The sequence below is a fragment of the Diplotaxodon limnothrissa genome, linkage group LG8 (genome assembly GCF_057381915.1).
Source record: "Diplotaxodon limnothrissa isolate DT_005_m linkage group LG8, D_limnothrissa_male_GT1.1, whole genome shotgun sequence".
In the NCBI taxonomy this organism is placed as follows: Eukaryota; Metazoa; Chordata; class Actinopteri; order Cichliformes; family Cichlidae; genus Diplotaxodon; species Diplotaxodon limnothrissa.
Window position 1 is genome coordinate 24,131,079 of NC_140603.1, and position 27,546 is coordinate 24,158,624.

At 37.2% G+C, this 27,546-nt stretch overlaps 3 protein-coding genes across 3 annotated transcripts; all 3 read left to right on the plus strand.

Annotated features, from left to right (window-relative positions):
* The first annotated feature begins 61 nt into the window (after positions 1-61).
* On the plus strand, positions 62-9,455 carry LOC146626970 (5-hydroxytryptamine receptor 3A-like). The gene is made up of 11 exons (XM_085360940.1): positions 62-101; positions 1,590-1,658; positions 3,638-3,801; positions 4,090-4,134; positions 4,270-4,379; positions 5,041-5,210; positions 5,339-5,496; positions 7,026-7,236; positions 8,627-8,803; positions 8,935-8,996; positions 9,210-9,455. Exons 1-11 carry the CDS (start codon positions 62-64, stop codon positions 9,453-9,455), a joined length of 1,452 nt encoding a protein of 483 aa, XP_085217066.1.
* Positions 9,456-12,373: 2,918 nt separating this feature from the next.
* Positions 12,374-20,377, plus strand: LOC146626971 (5-hydroxytryptamine receptor 3A-like). Its single transcript, XM_085360278.1, has 13 exons — positions 12,374-12,413; positions 12,906-12,941; positions 13,155-13,199; positions 13,476-13,535; positions 14,137-14,300; positions 14,787-14,831; positions 14,977-15,086; positions 15,947-16,116; positions 16,241-16,401; positions 18,653-18,863; positions 19,554-19,731; positions 19,913-19,970; positions 20,141-20,377. The coding sequence occupies exons 1-13, from the start codon at positions 12,374-12,376 to the stop codon at positions 20,375-20,377; spliced, it is 1,515 nt and encodes a 504-aa protein (XP_085216404.1).
* Positions 20,378-21,950: 1,573 nt separating this feature from the next.
* On the plus strand, positions 21,951-26,583 carry lrrc59 (leucine rich repeat containing 59). The gene is made up of 8 exons (XM_085360941.1): positions 21,951-22,082; positions 22,228-22,337; positions 22,495-22,554; positions 22,914-23,072; positions 23,368-23,472; positions 23,555-23,627; positions 24,851-25,042; positions 25,224-26,583. The coding sequence occupies exons 2-8, from the start codon at positions 22,236-22,238 to the stop codon at positions 25,505-25,507; spliced, it is 975 nt and encodes a 324-aa protein (XP_085217067.1). The 5' UTR covers positions 21,951-22,082; positions 22,228-22,235; the 3' UTR covers positions 25,508-26,583.
* The last annotated feature ends 963 nt before the right edge of the window (positions 26,584-27,546 follow it).

Here is a 27,546-nt window from a genome sequence, read left to right on the forward strand (position 1 = left end):
AACAGGAAGCCTCTCCAGACAGCACATAGAGCATGACAGGGCTCATTGATCTCTCACAGCTATGATGATTGTATCTCTCTTCTTTCTCCTCATCCTCAAAGGTAAGTTTCACTATTTCTGTACAATGCATGCAGCTTATCATTTAATTCAATTAAGAAACACTGTTTTTGCTTTGACCAGTAAAATCTTTTTCAGTGTAAGACAATGGCTTATGTTAGCATCTAGTAGCTACCAGCTGACAACCGTTAATTAAATGCTTCAATTTACTAAATCTGTTGTGTTGTGAGCTTCATTCTTTAACACAATTTTAATTGGTTATTAGGAGGATCGGGACAACATAATGATGAGGTGGTAACATTTAGATACTCAGCTTTACCAAGAAAGTTTTATTCTTTTCTTTTTTCTCCATAGAAACATTTATTTAGTTTGAATAGAAGCTCTCCTGCTTAATCTGCTTGATATGAAACTCATATATAAAACCTACTGTCCAAATAATCTTCCTACTTTTCTCAAACAATTATAAAACACAAAAAACATTGTGGAAAAAATTAAAACTAATTAAAAACAACCTGGCCATGGTTGAAGAACCCAGAAACTGAGAAGGAGATCACAAAACATGTTATTTCAGTCTTTATTGTCACAAAAAGAAAACAGGAGAATCTGTGACTGGAGATGAGCTGGGACGGTGCAGGCTGGACAGAACACTTGGGTTGGTACAGAGGAACATTTAGAGTTAATCTTTGCAGTAATTGGAAACCAGAAGTGAGACTCAGGGAAGCCAAGCAAGGATTTATCGATGTTGCCAGGTCTCATATTGTTTGAAACCTAGCCAAAAGTATGTATTTTGTTACATTCTTGCATGTTTTCCCCCATTTGTACCTTCTTGTTTTTTTGTGAGCCCTTTTGTGTATATCCTTTGCACATTTAGGCATGTCGGGCCTATCCAGCATTTTTTACTTACCACCAGTTAGCTGACAGCTGAACTGTTCTCTTTACTTGAGTCTCCAGTACATCCAGCTGCACATCCGATGGTGCAATGTAAAACTAAACTTCAGTCTTTGTCTGATGGTTTTGGGTGCCAAGTGAGCTTTAGCAACAGCCTTATGGTCAAACAGTGATTAGTACAGAAGCTTTATAATAGAAATAGGAGATAATAGGAGAGAGGAAATGCTGAGTGGAATAGAGTCTAGCTCTTCTACGGCTGAGTTGTTTCAGAACCAAGCTATGAGCAGAGGTCAGATTAACTAACTTTTAAATAAATAAACAAACAAAAGTCAGCTCACCACTGCTGAATACAAATAGATCCACATAACACCAAATTTCTACCATTCATCGTGTAACTGGTATGCCCACTGGAGGGCAGGCTCATGTTGCTATTCCAGTCTGGATCCAGCTCAGGCATGCAAAAAACACTGCGGGAACATTAAGAGGGTAAATCTTGAGGTGATTTTTTTTTTAACATTTAATAGCCCATACCTCTTGTGAAGATTATCTGTGGAAATTTAAAATAAATAGTGTTAAAAGATGACATAATATATACTGCAACACAGTAGTTGTTAAAAAAAAACAGGGGTACTATTTTCTTTCAGGTGGAAATACCTCCACTTTAGAGCTACAAGATGATGCTCAACTGATGCCCAATGAGACCATGACCAGAGGTAAGTAAAACTAACTTTGAGTTCACAGAAGTTATAGATGTGTGCATTTATATTTTTCTCTTGTAGGCTGATCACCCGCAGGAGGCACCATATAGGTCAGGTGCAATAAGTGTTCAGTGGCAGTGCAGGGCACTTGCTTGTTGTTAGTTCCTGGAACATGAAACATCAGCACTCTTGTGAGAAAGGAGCCTGACCTAACGAAAAGGTTGAGAGACGGTGACTAGATATAGTCAGGCTCACCTCAGTACACAACTTCGGCTCTGGGAGCAATCTGGAGCTGTCTAGTTTATGTTTCCAATGTGGAGTCGCCCTTGGTGAGAGGTATGTTTGTTTGCTGCCAGTATGTTGGGGTTTTCCCCAGGGGTTATGGAATAACCAAAGTTAGTCTTCTTGGTTAGTCCTCTGACTAACTTACTCTATGGACTAACCATAGTTGGTCCATAGACTAGTCCAATGTTTCCCAACCACTGTGCCGCGGTACAGAGGTGTGCCAAGAGAAATGATCAGGTTTGCTGTGGAAGATTATCTGGTTTCGCCTGATTGGTACTCTAAGCGACCGGCATGAGTAACGGGCAGAACAATTATATTATCTTCCTCTAGAGGGCAGTATAACGTCTTGCTCCAATTAAATGGGTTGCCAACTTACAGTAAAACGGAAAAAGACAAGGTAGAAATTACATAATAGTCATCCTGTGAGTGAGATGACAGCGCGTAATATCAATAGATAAATATTTGAAAAGAAAAAGTAGTCAGTCTGACCTGGGTCCTGGAGATAATTCCGACCCAGATGAAGGTCCTAGCATGGGTAGTGGTTTGAAGAAAGCAAAAAAGATATACTGGGGACAAGCCAAGACAATTCCACTATACCTGGTGCACGTGGAAAAATTATCAATATGCTTTTTGTAACATTTTTGTTTGGTGGGGTGCCGTGTGATTTTTTTCTAATGTGAAATATGTGCCATGGCTCCAAAAGTGTAGGAAACACTGGACTAGTCCATATTTACCTTATGGACTAACTAAACCATAGTTAGTCCATCTATGAATATGAGGTTACCCTATTAGGACTAACCTATCAGATCAACTTAGTCTATGGACTAAACATGTTTGAGCATAAGGGTGTTCCTAAGTTCACAGGTTGCTGATTGATTTAGTAATAATGTCATCAGTCCAGCAACCACATTTCTTGGACTTGGTTAGAGAGACAAGCTGAGCTGTCAAACAGTCACCACCTGGTGTTCAGTTGGATCAGGTGGGGAAGGATGCAGGAGACTCCAAACTTATTATGAGGGTCACAAGACTCCAAGACTCACAACACTTTGATCCCAATCCAACAGAGACATCGTCTGTGATTGTCCAATGTTCACAATTCCATTGCTGAAGCAGCTGTAAGAAGCTGCAGCTGTAAGATGGTACTAATAGCAGGCGGACGGGGGGCAGCTCTGACAGTAGCTGTGGGGGGAATATGGTGAGGCCATGAAACAAGACTTTTGTTCAGCCTCAACGCAATTTAATTATTATGCCAGGGTTTTGTTGTGTATAGTATGGAGTTCCTGATATTAATTTTAACATTAATAAGAAATAGATTATTAATGAACCCTTTCTGAATGTCTGTATAGATCTTTATATTTCAAATAATGTAATTAGAGAACTGATGAGACACATCCTGCAACCCAAGCCTTTTAGTGGCCATAAGAATCAGGATATCGGCTTTCATTTGTGAGTCAGTGCTTTTAATAGATTGATAAAAGGTTTCTGAAGCAGTCAATATCTACCCACAGAGATTACTGTGTTTGTCATGTTTAATACGACGTATGTTCAGCAGATCTGAAGAGAACATATATCAATTTTAAAGCCTGGATAATCACCAGGACACTGCAGTTCTTATTGAAAAGCATAATTGAGTGTGTTCAAGTTTCCTTTTTTTTTTTTTATGCATTCCTCTCATTGCCTCACTAATACAAAATCTAATCTCATTTCAGATAAAAAAGTAGAAATTGATGAACTTTGCATTTTCCTGGCTGTTGCAAACCACCTGAACTTGACTAAAGACAATAATAAGTACACCATGAGCCGGCCAGTTAGACACCACACTCACCCTTTGACAGTAGTGCTTGAAATGAAAATCTATGCCATCTTAGATATGGTAAGTTGTACTTCTTTAGAGTTTTTTTTAATGATTTTTTTTTTCTTTAATTAACGTATTAATTTGACAAATGACATTTATTAAAAATAAATGTCGTGTGTGTATTTTCCATGCAGCCATTTAACAGTTAAATGGGCAGCCGGAAAGCTTTGCATACATGTTGTATTGTATTTGGGACCACTGCGGTACAATTAAAAGAAAAGTATTTTCATAAGCAATAACTTATATTTGTATGTATATTGTATTTTATTAAGCTTGACTTGTGACTTGTGACTTCTTTGCTGACAGAGGGAAATTGACCAGACTTTAATTTCTTACATTTGGGTTTCTTTGGTCAGTATTCTCTTCTTTTAAAATACACAATATTTTACTGAAATGTGGAAATTCAAATTATTTATTTGAAAACATGTCTATTTGCCCTCTTTCTGTATTTCTCCTCTTATATATCTGGTACATCTTCATGGGTAGAAATGGAAAAATGAGTACATTTGGTGGGACCCATATCAGTTCTGTGGACTGAAATACATAACTGTCCCTACCGGATATTTGTGGATACCAGACATAACAATTGAAGAGATGTAAGTGTAATATATTTGCACATGCACTCACACTGACAGATCCACATGCAGTAATGAGAGAACATTCATTTATTTTTAAAAATGTCAACAAAGCTAAAACATTATTGATTCACTTGTATAAAACATAAAATAATACACTACTGCTCCAAACTCAAAAAAGCCTATCCATTTATTCATTAAGGTGCATACTGAATCTAGAATATGGACAATACCAGATTGTATAAAAACTATTATTTGAAATATTTATTTGGTCCAAACTAATAGCTTGTGTCTTATGTAGATATGCTTAAGCCTGTTCTTTGGCCTACTTGCATGCTGTACGTGCAAACTGACAAAAATAACAACTTTTCAAAATGGTATATGTTACCCTGACACCTCTTTCGGCAATTCATTTAGCCTATAGTTTAAAGTGATTAACTCACAACTCCTTATCCAGATATAAGTACCAGTCAGTGACACCCTGGCAACCAGAAAAAAAAATTGTGTATTGTTCTATTGATCTAGTTTGTGTTTGTTGGGTTTTTTATTACATCTTTAGATTTGCCTCCTGGAGCTTTACATTGTAAACTGCATCTCACACCACAATGTTACTTGTTTTTCATGGTCTGTAAAATGGTAAACTACAAGTGATCTCATTTGTCCCATATTTGCTTTCTTACAGGACAGAGAAGGACAAAGCTACTCCGAGTCCCTATCTCAGCATTAGCTCAGCTGGCTGGGTTGAATTCAGAAATGACCAGGTTGTGCTAAGCACCTGCAAAATGCATGTTTACAAATTTCCCTTCGATATTCAGAGCTGCAACCTTTCGTTCAAGTCTATCCTGCACACTGGTGAGTCCATAACATGTTTTGTTTAGGTGAACTCACACCATCAGATATCATATAGGTACAATATACATTATATACAACATATTTCTTCATGTTTGAGTTGGTCACAGTTATTTTTATATTCATTTCAGATGAAGATATACAGTTACACTACCAGGAAAACAACACTTTGATCACACGGTTGTCTCGGGAAGTGATGCACACACAGTACGAGTGGCTGTTCATCAACATGATAGTCACCAACAAAACCAACCGCTTGAACTTCAACCAAACTTCTGTTGTTTATACTGTAAGTATTTTTTCAAGCAGAGACACATCAATGGAAACTGTCCCGTTTGCCTATGTTACAGGCCTTCAACTGGGTCTGTTTTACACAGAAGAATTAGCTCAAATACATCTCATAGTTCCAACTAAAAACCAGTGCATTTGGTATGTAGGCTCTTCTTCATCTGTTTAAGAATTTTACACCATCCTTTTCTGTTTATTTACACATTCTTCTATATTTTCTTGATAGATTTGTCTTGTAGCAAAAACCACAGGTTCACATCTTAACCCTACTTGCTGACCTTATTTTTGTATGCATCAATATACAATTATAATCACCTTATATCTATCACGATTTGTGAGGGCAGATCATGTGGAGAGAATGAGGTGTGGACCAAAGCGCAGACAAGCAGAGATGGAGGTGGATTTTCTTTTTTAAAGCAAGTCTTTATTGTCGGCTGCACAAAACACTGCAAAACAAAAGGCCACGGGGAGCTGAGATAAACTAAGAAAAACCTAAACTGGAAAAGCTAAATATGAAACTTCAAACACAAAACCTGAAATATAGAACTAGAAAAACCTGAAACATGGAAACACGGAGGGAAGAATAGCAGACAAAATGCAGAGGAAATGCAGAGGGAGATACACAGAGGAGGAGGAACAAAAGACAACATAGACCATGTATACACACAGAGGGTAATGAGGAAAGAGGAAAGAGGAAATACACGAACATAGAAACAAGGATGACTAGAAGTAACGCAGAGGACACAAGGAAGGCACAGAAACAAAAGCTAAAGACTAGAAATCAGCGAAACACTAAAGGATGTTCCCAGGACAGCTGAGAGATCTCTTCAGCATGTCATGAGGCTCCGCCTGGACCCCTCCAAGTAGGCTCTACCCAACAAACCTCACCTAGGAGGCATCAATCAAACACCCTGTTCGGATTCCCAAATCACCCCAACTTGCTCCATTGAGGAGCAAGTTGTTAGTCAGTCTGTTAGTCTGTCTGTAAGGCTGAGCCTAGTAACCCTTCATATGAAGCTCATTTCCCCACACGTACCCAAAATCTTCTTATATCAGTCACCAGAGCTAGTTAACGTAAACAAAGATAAGAACAAAGACCAACAAGTAAATCAACAGCTTCCCCACAAGAAACTTTAAGATGTGGTTGAATGTAGTTTTCAAGTCCACAAAATATAGACTATCCAGTACAAATGGAGGTGTTTCTTTGTCATGAATAACTGATTAATTATCCCTAGATAAATATGGAAAAACTGCTTTTTTGATGTAATTGAATAATTCGGTTCAGATTGAAAAAAAACCTGCTTCTCAGTAGTTATTTTAAACATTTAGACACTATAGACACTATCGTTTAATATGCACAATTTTGTTAAATTTCCCCTTCTGGTAATCTTAACATTCACTACTCTTAGTCTGGTCATGGTAAAACCTTAATCCACAAAGAGCTAGTTTATACAGGGTAAACATGTTACAGTCAAAAATATAAGAGGATAACCAATATATCTGATTAACCAATTGAACATAATTTCACAGATTACCATGAAGAGGAGGTCTATCCTGTACATTGTGAATTTCATTCTGCCAGTCCTCTTCTTCTTGTGTCTGGACTTGGCATCATTCCTCATCTCAGATACTGGGGGTGAGAAGCTCAGCTTCAAAGTCACCGTCCTGCTGGCTGTTACAGTGATGCAGCTTATCCTCAATGACATTCTGCCCTGTTCTTCAAACAAGGTTCCACTTATAGGTAAAGAAATGTATTTAACTGCACATAGTTACAGCAGTTGTATATTCATGCCACAGTTAATTATAAGGATTTACATATCAGAAGATCATCTGGTCCTGACCAGTTAGTAAAATTAAGTTAATAGAACCCCAGATGAACAGCAACACATGACATATTTCACTGTCATTATTTATCTGCTCAACTAGGAAACTAAGCCAGTAGCTTGTAGTCCCCCCTTTAGCAGCCAGAACTTAAAGTAATCGTTTTCTCTCTGACTTTATCAGTCTCTCACATCATTTTGGTGGAATTCTGGCTGATTTACTTACATCATTGCTTTAGTTCATTAATTTATGCATAGTTCTCCTAAGGTCTTGCCACAGCATTTCAATCAGGTTGAGGTTTTTGACTGGAACATTGTAGCACTGATTCTTTTTCACCCATTCTGTTGTAGAAATGCTTGGGATCATTGTCCTGTTATCATTCAGTTTCAGACAAGATCAAACTGTCAAACAGATAATCTCATATTTGACTCTATAATACTTTGGTATACAGAGGAATTCATGGTGGACTCAAGGACTACAAGGTGCCTTGGTCCTGTGGCTGCAAAACAAGCCTGAATCATCATTCCTCAACTGTGTTTGACAGTTGACACTAACATGCTCTGTTTGTTCATTTTCCAAATGTAGTGCTGTGCATTATGTTTAGTATCTCCACTATGATTATACTGGCCCAAGGACGGTGTTCCAGAAGTCTTGCGGTTTCTTTAGATGCAACAGGCTTTCGCTTGGCAACCATTCTAAGCTTGTTTGGTCTTTTTCTGACTGTACTCCCATGAACTCATGCTAACTGAGGCCTGTGACTGAGTCTGAGATGTAATTCTTGGGTGTTTTGGCAGTTTCTCTGAGCGCTACATTGTCTGACCTCGAGATGAATTGGGACATCCACTCCTGGCAACACTGGCAATTATCTTAAATGTTTCCAATTGTAACTAACATTTCTTACTTTAGAAAGTTGGACTTTAAAAAGTTTTTTCCCAGACTGATGGGCAGCAGCAATTGCTTCTTGTCTGTATTTACCCTCAATCAGTCGTGGCAGATGACTGCCCCTCCCTGGTTTCCTCCTGTTACAAAATACATTTTTCCTTCCCACTGTCACCAAGTGCTTGCTCATACGGGGTTATCTGATTGTTCGGGTGTCCTCTGTAATATTGTAGGGTATTTACCTTACTTTGCAACGTAGTGCAACATGTCATGCATTATTGTTCATCTGAACCATTTACCTAATTTTAGCACCTGGTAAGAACCACATTACATTTTATTACCCTCTGTATGTAAAACCTTAGAAGAAACCATGTACTTTCTTTTTACAATGACTGTATATCCACATTAATGACACAGCCTGCTCTCCTCAGCTGTCTACTGCATTGGGATATTTGCTCTGATGCTGCTCAGCCTCCTGGAGACAATTTTGGTGATGCATCTGATTGAGAAAGACTCTGCAGCTCAAGATAACGAGACTAGTAGAGACCAAAGCACAGATGTGAACTGTGGTGACAAATCCAATCCACACAGAAACCTTGAAATTTCAGGTATATTTTGGATGTATAGTTATGGTTTATATACTCAAAGACACATTAATAATGGTTCATTGTACAACTAATTATTTATATAAATTTAAATTGTGTTGCCTTTATCTTTATGCCTAATATGTTTTTTCCAGATAGTCACTGTGCATCTGTCTGTGATGCACCTGCTGAAGAAATGCAATCGGTGATCAAAGAGGTGAGGATTATATTACACTTTTAAAGGATTTTTAAATTATTATTTTTTTAAGTGTAAAAAAATCTTAACAGACATTGTGTTTGCATGGAAGAGATTATTCTTAACATTTTTGTATATCTGGAATGATCTCTTTTGTTCCAAATGGAGTGGGAAAAAAACATCTGCAAATATGCACTGCTAATGTTAATTATCTTTCTCCAAAACCGCTTTCAGGGGAGCAGAAGTAAACTGACGGACGTGTCCTTTGCTGTGGAAAAAGTTTCAGATGAACCAGGGGCAACTGAGAAACCAATGAATCGACTCAGCAGTAACAGGAAGGAAGAAATGAAGTCAGGCTATTGGACCAGAGTGGTTAAAATCATTAACAGGGCTTTCTTGATTTTTTATGTCTCAGCAGTCACTCTGTTTTTAGGGGTTATGTTTATAATGTGGAACAGTTCTGAAGATGATGATGGGTAGAAGAAAAACCCTCTCAATAAATAAATTGCTAGTTTAAAAACAAAGTTAAACATTTTGAAATCATTATGCACCGTCTGTTTTCACACCTGTAGTTTCCATGTATTCAAACCAAAGAAGACAGAACAGTCATTGATGCAATGTAGGCTGGTGAGAGTTCATACTGGCATGTTACAAAGTAATCCAAAGATGTAAACGTGGAGTCTGATCCACACTGATAATGTAGTTATGTTTAGTTATCTATTATGCATCATCAAATTTAAAATGACCCACTGTAGAAAATACTGACTTTTAAAGCATTATTACAAAACAAGTCTGTTTAAGCTTCTAAAGTTCAAACTGGTTGCAAGTTTGTTATATTTATTAATTGCTTTTTACAGTTAAAGTTAAAATGTACCAACTAGATTAATATGATATATTATTTTAAAATATTTATTTTTAAACTGTAAGTTGTTGTTTTTTTTTTAACATGTTGTACCGAAAGCTGATATGTACACATTGGGTCGAACCCAGTCTGACCTCAATGATTATTTTGGTCATTGGAATTTTGACTGGTACTCCTCTATATTGTACTTTCATTTTCTTTGAATTCATTTAAAATGTGTATTTATTTTGATGAGAATTTTAGTAAAGTGACATCTGTTGCTGTAAGTCTGGAAATCATTTGATGGGCTGTTAGTTTGTGTATGTGTATGTGTATGCATATTTTTATGTGATAATGGCTTTTCTTGCTGGGTTAAGGTTAATTATATGATTGGAAAAATGATTTAGCCAAATATTGAAAATGAGAATTTAGCCATATACAGTACTTCTTGTGGATGAGATTGCCTTGGCTTCAAAGTTACACTGTGAGAAAACCTGGAGTCATTTTTGCCCAGGACATCCTTTAAAGTTTTGCTTTCTAACTAACTGTTTTCTTTCATCTCTGCCATATCAATAAAATTAGAAACATTCAATCTCAGAATGATACTAGTTCAACCTAGTTCATCCGTGAATCACTTCTAGACCACACTGTCATAATTCTGTATTATTTGAATATTCTAGAAACTCCCTGAAAAGCCTTGGATTTTCAATCAGTTTCTTTTTCTTGCTGTAGCAAGTGTACTAACATGGACTAGAAAAGAGAGATCATATTTCCCTCTATTTCTGTTTACTCGGTTAGGTTAAGGTTAAATCCAGAAATGACACACTCTCCATTGTTATCAAAAGGATAAAACTTTCAGTTTTCAACCAGACTATTTCTGGTTACATAACATATATCTTCTGATGTAACTTGGACAGAGTCATCAAGACATCAGACACCCTCAGCCAGCCTGTGATGATGAGGCCCCTGGCTTGTGTCCAATTCATCTTCCAGGCTTCCAGACCTTGGAAAGCTTCCAAACCCTGCTCATCCTGATGCCACTTTTCCCATAAACTTGCTTGTGCTGCAACCACAATTCAACCTGGTTGACTGCCCCATGTCTTCCACTTTTAGCTGGTTCTGACCTCAATGCCTGCTGCAGAGACTTTGTTGTTGCTGGAGTCCCTGTATAGCATCACTTGCTTGGCAGGGTGACCGTGAATTCTTCCAAAACACAAGGTGAAGGGAAGTTTTCAGCTTGTTCTTGCTGCGATAAAGTTCAATGCTGCTGAGACAATCTGTGCAGGTAGTGCCTAATCCTCCTCTCAAATCCTTAACATGGGTCAGTGGAAACTCATAGACCTGCAGTGGCCAGAGGAGCTGAGTTGTATTTAGGTCTGGATTAGGTGACCCTGAAACACCTTTAGTTATTCTGGTTTTTAGTTTTCACTGCTTTTCACTTTCCATGTCTTTATATGTCACTGCAATAAATCATCTCTACTCTCTCCATAGTATGTACTTTGTCTTTCTCTCCGTGCTAAAGCCACTGCTGAATTTGCACACATGGACTATGACAATAATTATTATTACAGTGGTGTTACATTCAGTGGTGAACTGAAGGGCTGCCCCAAGACCGAGTATACGATAAGTAAAGATTATTTTAAAATGTAAATCATGTAACTGACACTTTTCAGTCCTAGAAAAAAATTATTAAGACTATTTAAAAGGGTACACCGAAGAGTGTCAAGAAAGCAGGATTACTGAGCATGCATCAATTTATAGTAGTAAACAAACAAAGTGACTGTAAAGAGTGATTGGCCAGTTGTATGGAGATGAGATTGTAGCCAAGCATTTTACTTCTCCTTCTTTCTTTTCCATCCACCTTTATTGCAGACAGAGGAGAAGCTTTAACTATTATGTTGGACTGTTAAAAGTGGAAGTCCACCTTTAAATTTATTACTTTGTGTTTTCCAGTTATGACCTTTAAGACCACGCTGGTGCAGGGCACTCTAACTACAACAAGGTAATTGGGAATAGATGCAAACAATGATAAACAAATATCAAGTGGAGGGAAATGAATTCGCTTTTTTATCTTTTTGAGTTTGCCCCCTTCAAATCTTCCTCTGCTGGAAGATGAAGCTAAAGTTTCTAAAAAAGTCCTTCACCACATCTAGCTTTTAGCAAAGCTGATGAGGAAGTGGATGGCTGCCCACATGCATTGAAGAGATTGTATGTAAGTGTGAAATGTAGTCCACACGTCTTAAGTGGAATTTATACAGCACCAGTACAAAACAATGATTATCACATTTTATTAATTTCTACTAATAAATATTGATTTTGCTTTGATTTTGCTCTGTTTATTTACTTTCACATTCAGGCAGTTTTTTTTTTCACTGACTTTGTAACAGCACCATTGGTGTTACTGGTTGCCAATATGCTGCAGCCATTATGCTCTTACAATTGATGTGGACATGGATGTGCAGTAAGTCTTTACATTTGCCCCGCCCTCTTCCAGTGAGGACAGTGAGATTAGTGCAGCATGTGCAGACAACATAGAGAGGTTAACACACTCACAGCCATGAGAATTGTGGGTTTCTTTTTTCTGCTCCTCCTCAAAGGTAAGCTGAGACGTTATTGTGTACTGCATGTGTGTTAAATTTATAGAAAGACTGTTTGTTTTTACTTATTATAAATATTTTAGTCTAGGATAGATGCTTGCTTCTCTAAGCATCTTGTAGGCATCTCTGTGATGTATCCAGTTGGAATAATTTACTGACAATATTTACACAAAGGCCTATGATTAACCTTCATGCCAAGTTTTGGTTGCTAAATTCCTGCTCAAACAAACTATTACTTTTAAAAGAATATTATATATAAGATTTGCCAAGTGGGTAAATGGTATAAACTGAGCAATTAGCTGATCTGGGCTGGCAGTAAAAGAGGCAGCCCAGATCAGTCACGAGTGCAGCTTTTCTTTGTGGCTTGCATAAACTGACAATATGGTTGATATTTGTAACTATTGTCATCTTACTGTCCTTCCTGGATGATAAAATACGCAAAGTAGGAAATTTTGCTTTTCATTTTTGTATTAAAAAACTCATTTCTTTCAGGTGGAAATGCCTCCAGTTTAGAGAGACAAGATTATGGTACAGAACAAACACTTCAAAACTTTTTTGCTCTGTGTTTGCCCTGTGATGAGCTCGCAACCTCTCCAAGCTGTGCCCTATACCCTGCCAGCCCCATAGTGACAATGAATTGTACAAGTGGATAAGAACATAGTTAGATGTTATTAACAAATGATGAAATATGAATAATCTAATAGATGTGTATTGTTTGTTTATATGTTTGTTTTTTGCCAGATGGAAATGCTTCCAGTCCTGAGCTACAAGAAATTGGAATGCCATGTAAGAATCTAATTATATAAATATTGTGTAATCATTAAACTTTCCCATTTCTTTAGCCAGGCAGTGTTTTTGTTGTGGATAATTTTCCTGACTAAATAAAGAAAAAATAGTAGGTACACATGTACTTGTGAGCATTTTAAATGGATTTGATGCCATAAAATATAGCTGCTCCTCCCAAGGTAAATATACTAACAGATAAATACATTAAACCAACACTTACCAAATACCATATACTGAAAAATGTGGAAAATAACATCCCATATGTTCTTCTTTCAGTTAATTACTTGGCAGAGATAAAGAATCCTGAAGATATTCCGATCTTTGAACGAATGCGAAGTATGAAACAAAACCTGCAAAACTTCTTCTTTTTCTTCTTCTTGTCTTTCTTCTCAATCTGTCTAATATTGTAGACTGTGAGTATACGTGGAGACTGAACCAGGTTATTGTTTTAATTCTGGGTTGAGTGTTTATGCCTGTATTGAGTCAATAACAACTTGCTGAAACTTATGCGTTTAGAAAACTTATTTTTAAATGAAGACTGTTTTTAAATTTAATTGTCTGCTCAGATCTTCACATTTACAATAATTTCATTAGAGAATTGATTACATATACATGCTCAATTCAGGCCTTTTTGTGACCACAAGCCCCTAGATCCTGGGTTACATTTGTGATCCCATGCTTTTCATGGCTTGTTAAAAGGTTCCTGAAGCAGTCTATACGTACCCACAGAAGTGTTGTTCTGTTGTTCATTGACACCATTAGCTCATAAGCATTAACATGGATAAACATGAAGTTTGAAGTCTCGATAACCACCAGATCACTGAAGTGCTTTTTGAAAGCAAATTTAATTAGCATGGAAGAGTGGAAGGTGGAATTTGTTTTTTCTTTTTCTTGCAGGAATTTACTCTCTAATGCATTATATGTGTATTCATTTCAGATAGACAAATGGACACAGATGAAAGTTGCAGTTCTCAGGCTGTTGTAAACTACCTGAACCTAACCCAAGACAGTCACAAATACACTCTGAGCCGGCCTGTTAAACGCCACAATCATCTTACATGGATATTTGTTGAAATGAAAATTTTTGCCATCCTAGATGTGGTAAGTTATTTTTACTGTTTTGTTTATTTTTAATGACTGCTCTTGTTTTTAATGTTATTTCCTCTGTAGCTGATTAAAAGGATCATAGCAAACCATCTTTTTCAGCTACATTCACGGAGCTGGAAATTTTTTAAATACTGCATTTCAGTCTGGACAATTTAAGTCAATTAATTACTGTCATTTCCATCTGTATGTGACCGACCCCCCCCCCCCTCTCTGACTACATGGAAAGTTGTTGATTAAGTCAGAAAAGACATGGAACGGGGGGTTGTGGTGGACTCTGGTTGCACAGTGGTTTGCGGATGAGTGTCTTTTGTCCTGTCTTCCTTCCCTCACCCCCAATCAGTCGTGGCAGTTAGCTACAGCTATATAAATAAAATTGAACTGAATTAACCGTATGCCATTAGCCATCAGATGGTGTGAGATGGCACTGAGAAAAGCTCAGCTTCTCCCTGAAGTAACACTGCTCAATTTCTTTGCTCACAGAGAGAAACTGATCAGACCTTCATTTCTTACATTTGGGTTTATTTGGTGAGCCTATTCTTAAAAATACATAATTTCTCACTCTATTGGTGAAATTAAAAGTATTATTTTTAAAATGACATTTTCATCTTTTCCTCGCTTTTTTTCCCCTCTACTTGTACCTCGTCTCTCTTTTTCTCATTCCTCTGTGCAGAGATGGGACAATGAGCACATTTGGTGGGATCCAAATGAGTTCTGTGGACTTGATCATATATTAGTTCCAACCAAGCTTTTGTGGATGCCGGATCTAACTATTGAAGAAATGTAAGTTTAATAAACACTCACTGATTCACAAACAGTCACTATCAAAGAAATTTATTGTTTAGAAATGACAAAAGCCTGAGACATTTAGATTAATTTGCAGGGAAAACATACATTTTCATCAAGCTGTAACCTTTCAGTCATCAAATAGCTAATGGAATAGAAAATATAGCTAATGAAAAGGTTAGAAAAAAACAATCTTTACCTGAGACATTAATTTTGTCTTTGAAACTTTGAATCACCATACAAAAAACAAAGAGGGAATATGATGCAATGATCACAGTGCATCCATTGTCTTGAATGTGGTGATTTTGTCAGACATCACTGCTTTGCAGACAAAACTGTTTAAGTCCTCTTTGTTCAAAGTTTTTACCGGTAGCATCCTTCTTATTATTAATAATAATATTATTAACTATCCACTATCTCACCTTGTAAGCCTCTTGAAATCTCTCTCAAATGTAGAAGTGATATTTTTCAGGTCATTTTCTTCTGTAATATTCTCTTCTGTGCTGTATCTGCTGTATGCAGCAGCCTTCAGACAGTGTAACTGCTGATTTTAAAAAATATCAAAATGTGTTCGAACTTCAGAAATTAGACTTTGGTCACCCTAGTTTATTTTTAGTTCATAGCAGTTTAAAGCAGCGCAGTGAGTAACTAAGATGTGGCTAGATGAATCTTCCATTTAAGCTCCTCCCACCAGTAGCTAGTTAGCTGTTTTATGCTATAGATACTAAAAAAATACCATTCTTATACATGAGAGTTTTTTGTTTACATAGTAGGTGTACTTAGCTTGTTACAGTCCGTAACAGATAATATACTATTTTTAGTTACCATAATCTAATTTGTTCTCATTGGTTACTCAGGACAGAGAAGGACAAAGCCTCTCCAAGTCCTTATCTCAACATTAGGAATTACGGTTGGGTTGAATTTAGGAATGATCAGGTAGTGCTAAGCACCTGCAAGATGCACGTGTACAAATTCCCCTTTGACATTCAGAGCTGCAACCTCTCCGTGAAGTCTATCATGCACTCTGGTGAGCCCATAACATTTTGTTTGCATGTGTTTTCAATGGTCTGATGAGCACACAGCATCAGAAACCACAACATGTATTCCTTCCTTGTTGGACTGCTCACAGTTATTTTTATATTTCACTACAGATAAAGAAATTCTGTTATTCTACCAGGAAAACAGTACTTTGATCTCAGAGTGGTCTCGTGAGGTGATGCACACACAGTACGAGTGGCTGTTCATCAACATGTCAGTCACCAACAAAACTGTTAACCATTTTGGCTTCAACCAAACTACGATTATTTACACTGTAAGTATTGCTAAAAGCAGAATAAAAAAGTTGTTTTTCAATCGGGTACATTGCATACTTTAGCCACACTATGATGACTCATGTTTCTACAGCAAATAAAGGATATCACTATCCATGCTGCTGCGGTTTAGTAAGTTGTAGAGCAATGCAGTGTGCTTGTTGCCAAGTTAGTTGGTTCAAATTAGCAATGATATATTTCAGATAAATACACTTTATTAAGGGGGGGCACACTCTGGCGACAGTGGGAAGGAAAAACTCCCTTTTAACAAGAGGAAACCTCCGGCAGAACCAGGCTCAGGGAGGGGCGGGGCCATCTGCTGCGACCGGTTGGGGTGAGAGAAGGAAGACAGGATAAAAGGCATGCTGTGGAAGAGAGACAGAGATTAAAAACAAGTAGTATTCAGTGCAGAGAGGTCTATTAACACATAGTGAGTGAGAAAGGTGACTGAAGAAGAAATACTCAATGCATCACAGGAATCCCACAGCCACCTACACCTATTGCAGCATTATAGGGATGATTCAGGGTCACCTGATCCAGCCCTAACTATATGCTTTATCGAAAAGAGAAGTTTTAAGCCTAATCTTAAAAGTAGAGATAGTGTCTGTCTCCTGAATCCAAACTGGAAGCTGGTTCCACAGAAGAGGGGCCTGAAAACTGAAGTTCTCCCCTGAGTTCTCCCCATGTTTGCATGGGTTCTCTCTGAGTACTCAGGCTTCCTCAGTCCAAAGACATGTAGTTAGTGGGGATAGGTTAATTTGAAACTCTAAATTGCCCATAGGTGTGAATTCGGGTGTGAATGTGAGAGCGAATAGTTGTCTGAGTCTATGTGTCAGCCCTGTGACAGCTGGGATTGGCTCCAGCCTCCCCGCAACCCTGAAAAAAATAAGTGGAGGAGAATGGATGAATGGATGGATAGTCACTTTATTAATATACATAAATTACTCATATATATACTTCATTTGTAAAAGAGAGTGTAGGTGTACAGAAATGTTCCTTTAAATGTAGCATAACAATGGTGACAGGAATAATGCTAAGATCTTTGCAAGTCAAAGTTACATACCGATCAAACGGCATTGATTCTCAGAGAAAGCAGACATTGTTAACTACCAAGTAAAATAACTGAATGTACAGCACAAAATAGATGGATGGAAGGCCTCAGGGCAAATAATCTGCAGGTGATCTCTACAAACTACAAGTTGCATCAATCAACAAAAATATATAGCCAGTCCAGACTGAGGCAGCGGCGGCATGTATATGACTCCTATAACGGTATAGGGAACAGCTGTGCAAGGGAGGGATGCTCAGATAGAAGATGCTATTTATAATTTATAAATAAATATAATACAGAAAAGGGCCATCAGATTAATACATAATGCAGGGTACAGGGATCATACAAATAGACTATTTTTCAAAATGCAAGCTATTAAATTCCAAGACTTAGTGGAGTTTAAAACAGTGCAAATAATATATAAAGTAAGAAATAAAATGCTTCCAAAAGAAATCTGTAAATTGATTATAGATAGAGAAGGTGAGTATAACTTAAGAGGGAAATGGAATTTAAAAATACAAAGTGTTAGAACAACTTTAAAAAGTTTGTCTATCTCTATAGCAGGAGTTAAATTATGGAACAGTCTAACAGAAGAAATGAAAGAAAGTAACAACATAAACCAGTTTAAAATGAAATATCAAAAACACATTTTTAACAAATATAAGAATGAAGAAAACAGGGTTAACCCAGGGCGGTAATGTTGCTCGTAATAGTGTTTTAGTTTGTTTGTCTCATAATTTGTCAATCTGCAAACCGTCAGTCCTCATTTATATGAAAGTAACTATTCTGTGGTGGGGCTTGTTTATTTGTTTTGTTTATTTGTTTATTTGTTTGTTTTGTTTTTGTCTTTGCTTTACTTTTGCTTCATATGTTGTTTGCTTAATTTAAGGCTAAAAGAAAATTAAATCAATGAGAGGTAAAATTTGAGGGGGTAGGGACTAATACGTGTATACTTCTGAATACTCCTTTTCAAACAAAAGAATGGAATGATATTTTGTAATGATTGTGAAGTCACATGTTTGAAATAAAAATGAACTGAACTGAATATAATATTCTTTTTGCTACTGCACATTGTCACATAATCTTTGTTTATTGCAGCAAAAAAAATGTTTGATATTGTTACTTGTCTTTCTGTGGCTATCTTGTTAGCATATGTATAGTTACCTCTATCCAACATAACCACCTGACATAAAATTTGGCAGATTACCATGAAGAGGAGATCTGTACTCTACATTGCCAATTTCTTGCTGCCAGTCCTCTTCTTCTTGTTTCTGGACTTGGCTTCTTTCCTGATCTCCGACAGTGGTGGCGAAAAACTCGGCTTTAAGATCACTGTCCTGCTCGCTGTCACAGTGATGCAACTTATTCTCAATGAGATTCTGCCCTGCTCTTCAAACAAGGTTCCACTTATAGGTAATGCAGCTGAATCTATCCTTTGTTTGACTGTGCATAGTGCACCAGTTTTACTGCAGAGTTGAGATCTTTTAACACTGAGCTATTTGTTTTAAGACACAATTAATTTTAATAATGACCAAAGCAACCAAAGATGTACTGATCCACCCGCAAAACACTTCAAGCTGCTCATCTCACTGTAACAACAAGTAACTTTGCTGACTCAACACATTATGTGTCCTTGTGATTACTGGGATTCTGGCCTTCACTCTGTGCTCCAGTCTAATTTCACTTCAGTTAAGTTCTGCTGTATCACATCAAAATACCAGTACACAGCCAATACAGTTAGTGCTTTGAGCAGTCCAATCATGTCAATTATACATCCCCTGGCATTTCACATAAAGGAAACAAACTTACCAGTATATGAGTGTTTTTGTTATTTTTCAGGGCTAATTGTTGTGCAAACCTTAATAAGTCATATCTGTATGATTTTAATACTCTACTCTCAAAATGTTGCACTCTGAAAAGGAAAAGAATAAAATACAAATTAAAAAACTGCAAAATTCATACAATGTTTCTTTAGTAGATACCAATAGCAGTTTTTAACTTTAAAAAATGGTTATGTGCTGCTGTAGACTGTTGGTTAATCTGGCTTACAGACTCAATAATTATTTACTTCTCCATCTTATTGATGCTGTCTGCTCTCCTCAGCAATCTACTGTATTGGAATTTTTGCTCTCATGCTGCTCAGCCTACTGGAGACAATGTTGGTGATGTATCTGATTGAGAAAGACTCAACAGCCCAACACAATGAGACAAATGAGGACCAAAGCCTGACTGAGAGATGTGGGGAAAAACAGCGCAAATCCAACTTTCAGTGCTCTTTTAGAGGTATGCTGTCCCATAGTATCATATAAGCTTATCATACAAACCTCTATTACCCTTGCAGGCTTGTATGTGTAGGTACGGTTTACAAGCTCAGACTGTTTCAGAGCTTACTATATACTGATTGTTTGTATCATTCTAATGATGTGGCGTTCTGTATGTCCTTTAGACATGACAAAATTCATTCACTGTGCATCTGTCTATGATGCAGCTACTGATGAAGCACCACCTGTGACCAAAGAGGTTAGATTAAAGTACAACAGCTATTATAAGCATGGAAGAAATATATCCCTATACTGAATGAGAAAAAAATTACATTATAAGGCAAAAAATGTTTATTGCATGTAGCAGCAACTAATAGACCATATATGGCCTAAAACCTTGTTAATTGCCTTTCTACAAAACCACATTAGGGTAGCACCAACAAACTGATGGAGGTGTCATTTGATATGGAAAAGATCTCAGATGAGCTGGAGAAGATTGAGAAAACTGTGAATCTGCTCAACAGCAACGAGAGCAAAGAGGAGAAATCCGGCTACTGGACCAGAATGGTTAAAGTCATCAACAGGGTTTTCTTAATTTGCTATATCATAGCAGTTACTGTATTTATAGGAACTATGTTTTCATTGTGGAGAACTGCTGAAGACTAGTATCTCTAAAGTCCAATGAAATAACAACAACAATAATAACAATAATAATAATAATAATAATAATAAATATTGCCGATTACATGTACTTATGTGTGGTCTTTGTTCACACCTGTAGTTCATTTCCTTTTGATTAAACCAAGGAATAGGCCAGTTAGGTCAATTTTGTCTCATCTGATGCATCTAATATTTACTGACCTGTTATACATTACTGTATGTATTACACTCTTTTGATGTGAAATGCTCAGTTTATTCTTCAAGTACACAATGAATTATTTAAAGTCTATTGTTTTGTAAGTGTAGCTGACAAATCGAGTTAAAAGCTCATCTGTGGGAATGTAAAACAATGTAGCTACTGCTGCTTTATGTGCACATTTACAACTGTATGCTCTTTTAATGCGTAGTCATTATGTCTTTCTATAACAACCAAAAAACCAACCAGGAGCATGTATCAAAGGTGATCAAATGAAAAAAATAAAATAAATGGAAATTGGAATGTACAATCAGCGGTCTTTATGAGGTACACTTGTTTAACTGCTTGTTGTTGTAAATGTCTAAATAGCCAATCAAACATAACCAGCCAATCAACCTAGCACCTTTGGGATGTATTGAAACATTATCACATCATGGATGTCCAGCTGACAAATCGACAGCAACTTTGTCCTACTATCATGTTAATATGAACCAAAATATTTGAGCAATGTCTAAATGTGTGTCACAGAGAATTAAGGAAAGTGTTCCTGTTGAGTGTATGTGTGTGGGTGAGTGTGCAGTCCAGAGAGATCTACCTCCACGCTGTAAGCTATCCAAAATGGTAAATACTTTTTCTTCTTTCTTCTTCTTCTTATTATATAATATATTTTAAATTTGGTGCAGTGTTAGACTATTGCCAATTTCTAGAAAGTTGGCATTGATAAAACATTGGTTCTGGCTATTTCTTGATGTTGTATTTTAAAAGTTGCAGGTGGTAGAATTTTATTATTTGTAAATTTACATTTACAAATCACAATGTAAATTTTCACAAATTCTGAATTACAGAATTTCTCAACATTCAATTTAATAGCAATGCCTGGTGAAAGATATAGTAGATCATTTGTCTTTGGGCTCAGCGCTAAAGGGACTCTTTCATTAATTCTTCCATTAGAAACGCTGCACAATTGCAAAACTTTTCATTAAAGCTTCCTCTTGTACAATCAGTTTAAGCCTCTTAATTTCACATCTATGTAAATTTAAGAGAAGATGCTGAAGTTTGGGTTCTTTTGCACTTGAGGGATGTCAAGAAGAGAAGCATGGATTGACACATCAAATATAACTGCCATTTCTATTGCCCCCACACACTAACTATTTTAATTTGTTTATAATTATTACTCACAATTTATATTTTATTTAATAATTTCATATTATCATATTCATCATTTATAATTTAGTATATTATGACTTTTAAGAATAAGATCAAAGATAGCACTGGTTGCAGTGCGCTGTTTCCTCCGTTGCTACAGGGGGCGCTGTTCGCTTCAGTATCTCCGTATTGTCGCTCAGTTAGTGACGTGGATTTTCATTGAAGCAGTCAGTGCTGCCAGAAGCAGTTTCTCCAGCCTTATAGAGCTCTCCTTCTAACGCATTTTAACCACATTTACAAGGTGAATCCGTCGCTCTCTTTCGTCGTGTTTCACTTTTTAACACAGTTGTGCCGCAGCTGTCGAAACAGGTGAGCAGGTCGCGTAAAATGTTCACATTGCAGGGTTTTCCTGTTGCTAGTTCAGAAGTATCTGCAGTAAAAAACTACAGAAACTGGCCACTCATGTCAGTATTTCTTTGTGACAGTCCTTGTGATGTGTGTTTACTCACCACAGACTCCAGGATGAGTAAAAACAGCAAAGTGTTGAACCTGAAGGATAAAATCAGTGGGAATGAAGTGGACCTGAGCTTGTGTAATCTCACTGAGGTGCCAGTCAGGGAGCTGGTAAGTTACTCAGCTGCTTCAAAGCATACTGTAGTTTTACACTCACCGTTACTCTGCTGTGGTTTGTTCCCATTTCTGTTTCTTGGTTAAAATGTCTGTTAAATAATTACCTGCCACTAATGTCAAACTTGACTTGTAATGTGATGTTTTCCAATAGGCCTTGTTCCCCAAAGTAACAGTTGTGGACTTATCTTGTAACAACATTACCTCCCTTCCTGTGAGTATTGAACACTCAGATTAAACATTTTGTTTGTTTTTGATCAAGTTGATGCTCTTAATAATACAATTTCTTGCAAAGACTGTTTGTTTGAGAAGTTTTAGAGGTCAAAATTATTTTATCTTATTAGGTAATTGATCATCTTCAAATGTTTTAAGTATTTCTTTGTCTTAGTTACTTTTTCATTGTTTTAAAAAGTAATCACTCTTGCTTTAGTGAAGTATTTTCAGTAACTTACATTTTCTGAAACTCTGGGAGCGACAAGTTGAATTACCCTGCATGCATTCAAATGTCTTAATGAATGAGCTGGGATGTTTATAACTGCTGTGTGTCTCTTTGACTGGGTTATCCTCCTGCAGCCAGAATTCTGCAACCTGACCCACCTAGTGAAGGTGGATCTGAGTAAAAACCAGCTGACCGGTCTCCCAGATGACCTGGGGAACCTGGTGAACCTTCAGCATCTAGACCTGTACAACAATAAGCTGACAAACCTGCCAGTGAGCTTCTCTCAGCTCAGGGTGGGTGTTCTTTGATAGATGTGCATCCATTGTTTAAGTTAGCCTCATCCAGCAGCCTTAGCTTAGCATAAAGAGCTAAATTCATAGCCAGAGTTTGACCTACTGGATGTAAATCTCCTAAATCTCAGGAAGACGCTAGTATATGTTTCTAAACAAAAATCCTTTGCTTTTTTGTTAACCTTTGCTGCTGATAACTTGCTGTTTTCTTACTTTGTAATTACAAGGTGTGAAGCGTGTGGTTGTTGAGGTTCCCAAGCTCAGTTTTGGCTCTTTCTGTGTGTGTCTTTGTGTTCAGAGTCTCAAATGGTTGGACCTAAAGGATAACCCACTGGAGCTTGGCCTGGCCAAGGCAGCAGGAGACTGTCTGGATGAGAAACAGTGCAAACAGTGCGCCACTAAGGTGACAGAGAGAATGACGAGTCAGCAAATTGATGATATTACCATAAATGCGTCCAATACTAAAGATCGTGGGGGTTTTTTAGGTTCTGCAGCACATGAGAGCCATTCAGGAGGAGGTCGATCATGCTCGAGAGAAACGACTTTTAAGAGAAAAAGGTAGGCAACATAATCATTCGAGAACTTCAAAAAAGTAATAACTAGGAGAAAAAAAGCTATTTTAAACTAACAAGTATACTGTTGCATTTGGTTGAGAAAACTGTTTGATACATTAAAAGAAACTGATTTGCAAAGTGGGGTCATATCCTCCCCAAGTGTTACAGGAACATATTTATCCTGTGTATCGTCCACACAAACAACACATTTTTGAAGTTGTGTGAAATGTAGCGGAAACTTCATCTGTAGCTTTAAAAAAACAAATGCAGTGGAATACAGTGAAGTTAAGTATTTCTTACTGAGATCCAGGGTTGTAGAAATTATGAAAACGCACATTTAAAATGCTCTGCGTATAGTAAGGAAACTTAGATGTTATCAACCATTAGTATTCACACCGATTGATGTACATTAATGAAGCACGAGTCTCATTGTGCCCTTGGAACAGACTATAAAAGGATTTGAAAATGTTGACTGAATAAAAATGGAGGATTATAGAATTAATACTACAGAAGTGCTATTAAAACAAAAAACCCCATAAAACAGGAAAAATAATAATAATAAAAATAAATAATAAATGAATGAATAATAAAAAATAATTCTGATGAAAATGTGGGACTTTGAGGGTGAATTCTATCACAATTAATATTGTTCTTACTATTAAAACATTGTGGTTAAAAGTTGCAGTGACACAGAATGATTACATGTGTAAAATAAGACTGCTATTACGCTAGTTTATTTTTACACAGGCACAAGTATGTTATGTTCCTAGTTGGGGGTTTAAAACACAAAAAGTCTAAATAGTATGAATCTAAAAAGCAGACATCAAGACAAATGAAACAAGGAAAACTATACTTACGACTTTACTGTAAAGTGTGTTCATGAATTCTTTCATTCAGTCATGCATTGCTCCACCACTCAAATCTATCATTGTTAAAAATCTGAGTTTTCAGTTAGATAAATGTATTTAAAGGTTAGTGCAGACTCGCACAATAATTTTGTGGGTTGTTTTTGTTCTGGATTATTTGAAAAAGTATCGCAAACAACAGACTGAGAGGATCGTTGTTAATGGGAGTCTTGTTGCCGCTGTGAAAAGAAGTAAATGCACTTCATCTCATTTATGGACAGCAGGAAAAAGCTCCCTGAAATACAAGCTTATAATGTCCCAGCAAGAATAAATCTGTGTAATTGCATCTCTTCTGGCCACATTTCCTTCATCCTTTAATCAGAGCTGGAGAGGAAGAGGGAGGCGAAGCAGAGGGAGAGGGAGGCCAGAGAGAGGGAGGCTCGCAAACGGGAAAAGGCAGAGGAGAAGGAGAAGAGGAGGAAAGAGTACAATGCTCAGAAGGCAGCACTGGCTGCACAAGAGCAACAGAAGAAGAAAAGTGAGGAGAAGAAGAAGAAGAACGGACAGGCAGCAGGTGGTAAATCTATTGAAATAGAAAGTATTCGTATCTATGTTTGAAGACTTTATTCAGCTTGTAACAGGCCTTTTCTTTTTTCCTTTTTCTTTGAAATGCACAAATCACTCAAAGTGGTCAGAAAATCTTTTATTTCTGGTTTGACGAGTCACTCTGATATCAAGCATGTGTTTCGTTACAGCAGATAAAAAGGTCGCTGTGGAGTCTAAGCCTAAACCTCGCCGTTCTGTCATTGGTCTGATCTTCAAGCTCCTCCTCCTGCTGCTTGTGGGATTGGCTGGAGTCGCCGCTGTCTGTCACCTGACTGACCTGCAAAAGGAAGCTTTCTGTCTGCCGATAAACGCCGCAGTGGACGACGGCCTATCCTGGGCCAAAGAGCAGCAGATTGTGCTCAGACAGCTGGTGCAGAATCTGTCGACTGCAGCGAAAGAGTTTCTCGAATCCACACAAACATCTAAGAACTAAATACTCAAGCCTCCATCAAAGCTCAGAGCTCCAGGTTTTCCACTATCACCTGTGAACCAAGGGATTTTGTGTGTTTGTTTTTTAAATATGAGAAATCATGAGTCTCATTAAAATGGGTAACCCTGCATCTCCTTACCATGTTTGTGATGCTGGGGAGGTGAAAGGTCTGTACAGATAAATGACAATGGAACAGGTGTGAAAACCATCTTAAATTCCTATGGAATTGTCTCTCTTGTACCCTCTTTGTACTACAGTGTGTTTTTAAAAAAAGAAGAAGTAGTAATCATCTTAAATGTCTCCCTGTCAACCATGTTTTGCACTTTGACCAGCAGCCAGCTGGTTTGTTTTCTGTGCATTACACGGAGCACAGGCTGTATTTGAGAGACGTTCAGTGAAGTGTCAGGGGGCCCTGTCTGTGCTGCACCAGTCACATGTTAGCTGCCAGTCACAGTTGTCCATTTGCCAGTGTTAGATTAGGCAGTCTGAGCATGTGCAGTAAAAGCTGTGTCAATACAAAGCCTTTCCAGCCATATAGTCAACCCTCCTTAATTTTGCACTTTGGAGTCCAAATGATAGAAGTGGATTTTATGTTGTCACAGCTTATATCCTCAGCCGGCAAAACATTTTCAGTCACACGAATACCAAAGATATCAGAGGTAATTAAGAAAAAGTGTCGGTATTATCCAGCAGAGAGCAAAATCTCTTGTTTAGTACATCCTGTTTCCTGCTTCCAGATCTTTAACAAGAGCAAAAATCCCCTTTCTGACGGTGTAAAGTTGCTTAACCACAAATCGAATCCCGTTTAATAAAAGAAAAGGGCAATTTCAACAGCACATCTCGGTTTTTCTGCATAATAAATAAGTGCTGCTGTAGTACGTGCAAGAAATCTGTCTGCACAAATAAATAAAGTGTAATTCATTACTTTGATGGTGTATGAATGTCATAGGAAGAGATCTTTATCAATAGGAAAGGATGGCCTCCATCCAGTGGCCCAACAACCATCTTCCAAGATTGAATTCGATGTCTTCCATTTCACTATAAAGCTCTGTTTCCTTTATGTGCGTTTATAATAAAAAAAAAACAGCAAATCAGAAAACAAACGTTTACCTTGAAAGCTCAATGTGCAAATTTAGAAATACTAAATAATTTCAGTTCTGATATAAATTAAAGCTCAGCCAATGCTGATGATTCTAATACAACAGGTCATTTTAAACTTGATAACTCTTTTTTTTCATAAATCCTGCACAGATTGTATCATTTCATAGATTTTTCCTGCTTCCCAACTGTGAGTATTTATCGCAGACCTAATTTTTCAGTAACAATGTACAAACTGTAAATTTGTCTTTAAACTGGACTACCAATAAACAAGCTTTGCTACTGTCGCAATAAATGAATGTTTAATTCAGATGCAGCGGTGAAGGACAAATAAAACTCATTCAGATATTCTGTTTCAAACATCTTTAGTTGTGAATTTCATTCATTTTCACTTTATTGAAAGAGTGGTGTGCTGTTTTTAAAAGCGTGGCATGTCTATCTATGTCTTTCTAACCCCCAAGACTGCTAGTTCAATGTGCATATTGAATTAGCAGTGTAAATAAAAAGCCTTTTAAAAAAAAAATCTGTTTTTTTGTGTAATTTTCCTGTCGGCATAATTAAATGTGCTGCAAAACATATTTGGCTCATATATTGTTTGTGACAGAATAACACCTTGGTGACAAGAAAATGCCGTCAATAGGTTCAGGTCTAGTTTTGTCTTTGTTAATGTAAAATATAGTGTTCAGTCTCTGCACTGCCATTTCATGACATTAGCTGCAGACAATAAATAAAGGCAGGACTTGTACTATGCATTTTTTTTTAAGTTCCATCTCTCCTCTGCTAATTCGACGTATTTCAGCTTTAGCATAGCATTCAAAATAGTGTTGAGGTGGTGCAATATGGAATAGAAGAAATGGTCAACATCCTGGTCATTTATGTAAACGCTGACACGTTTCTTTAGTTATAACCCCAACAAGTTGGATAGTTGGCTTCCTGGGTTTTGC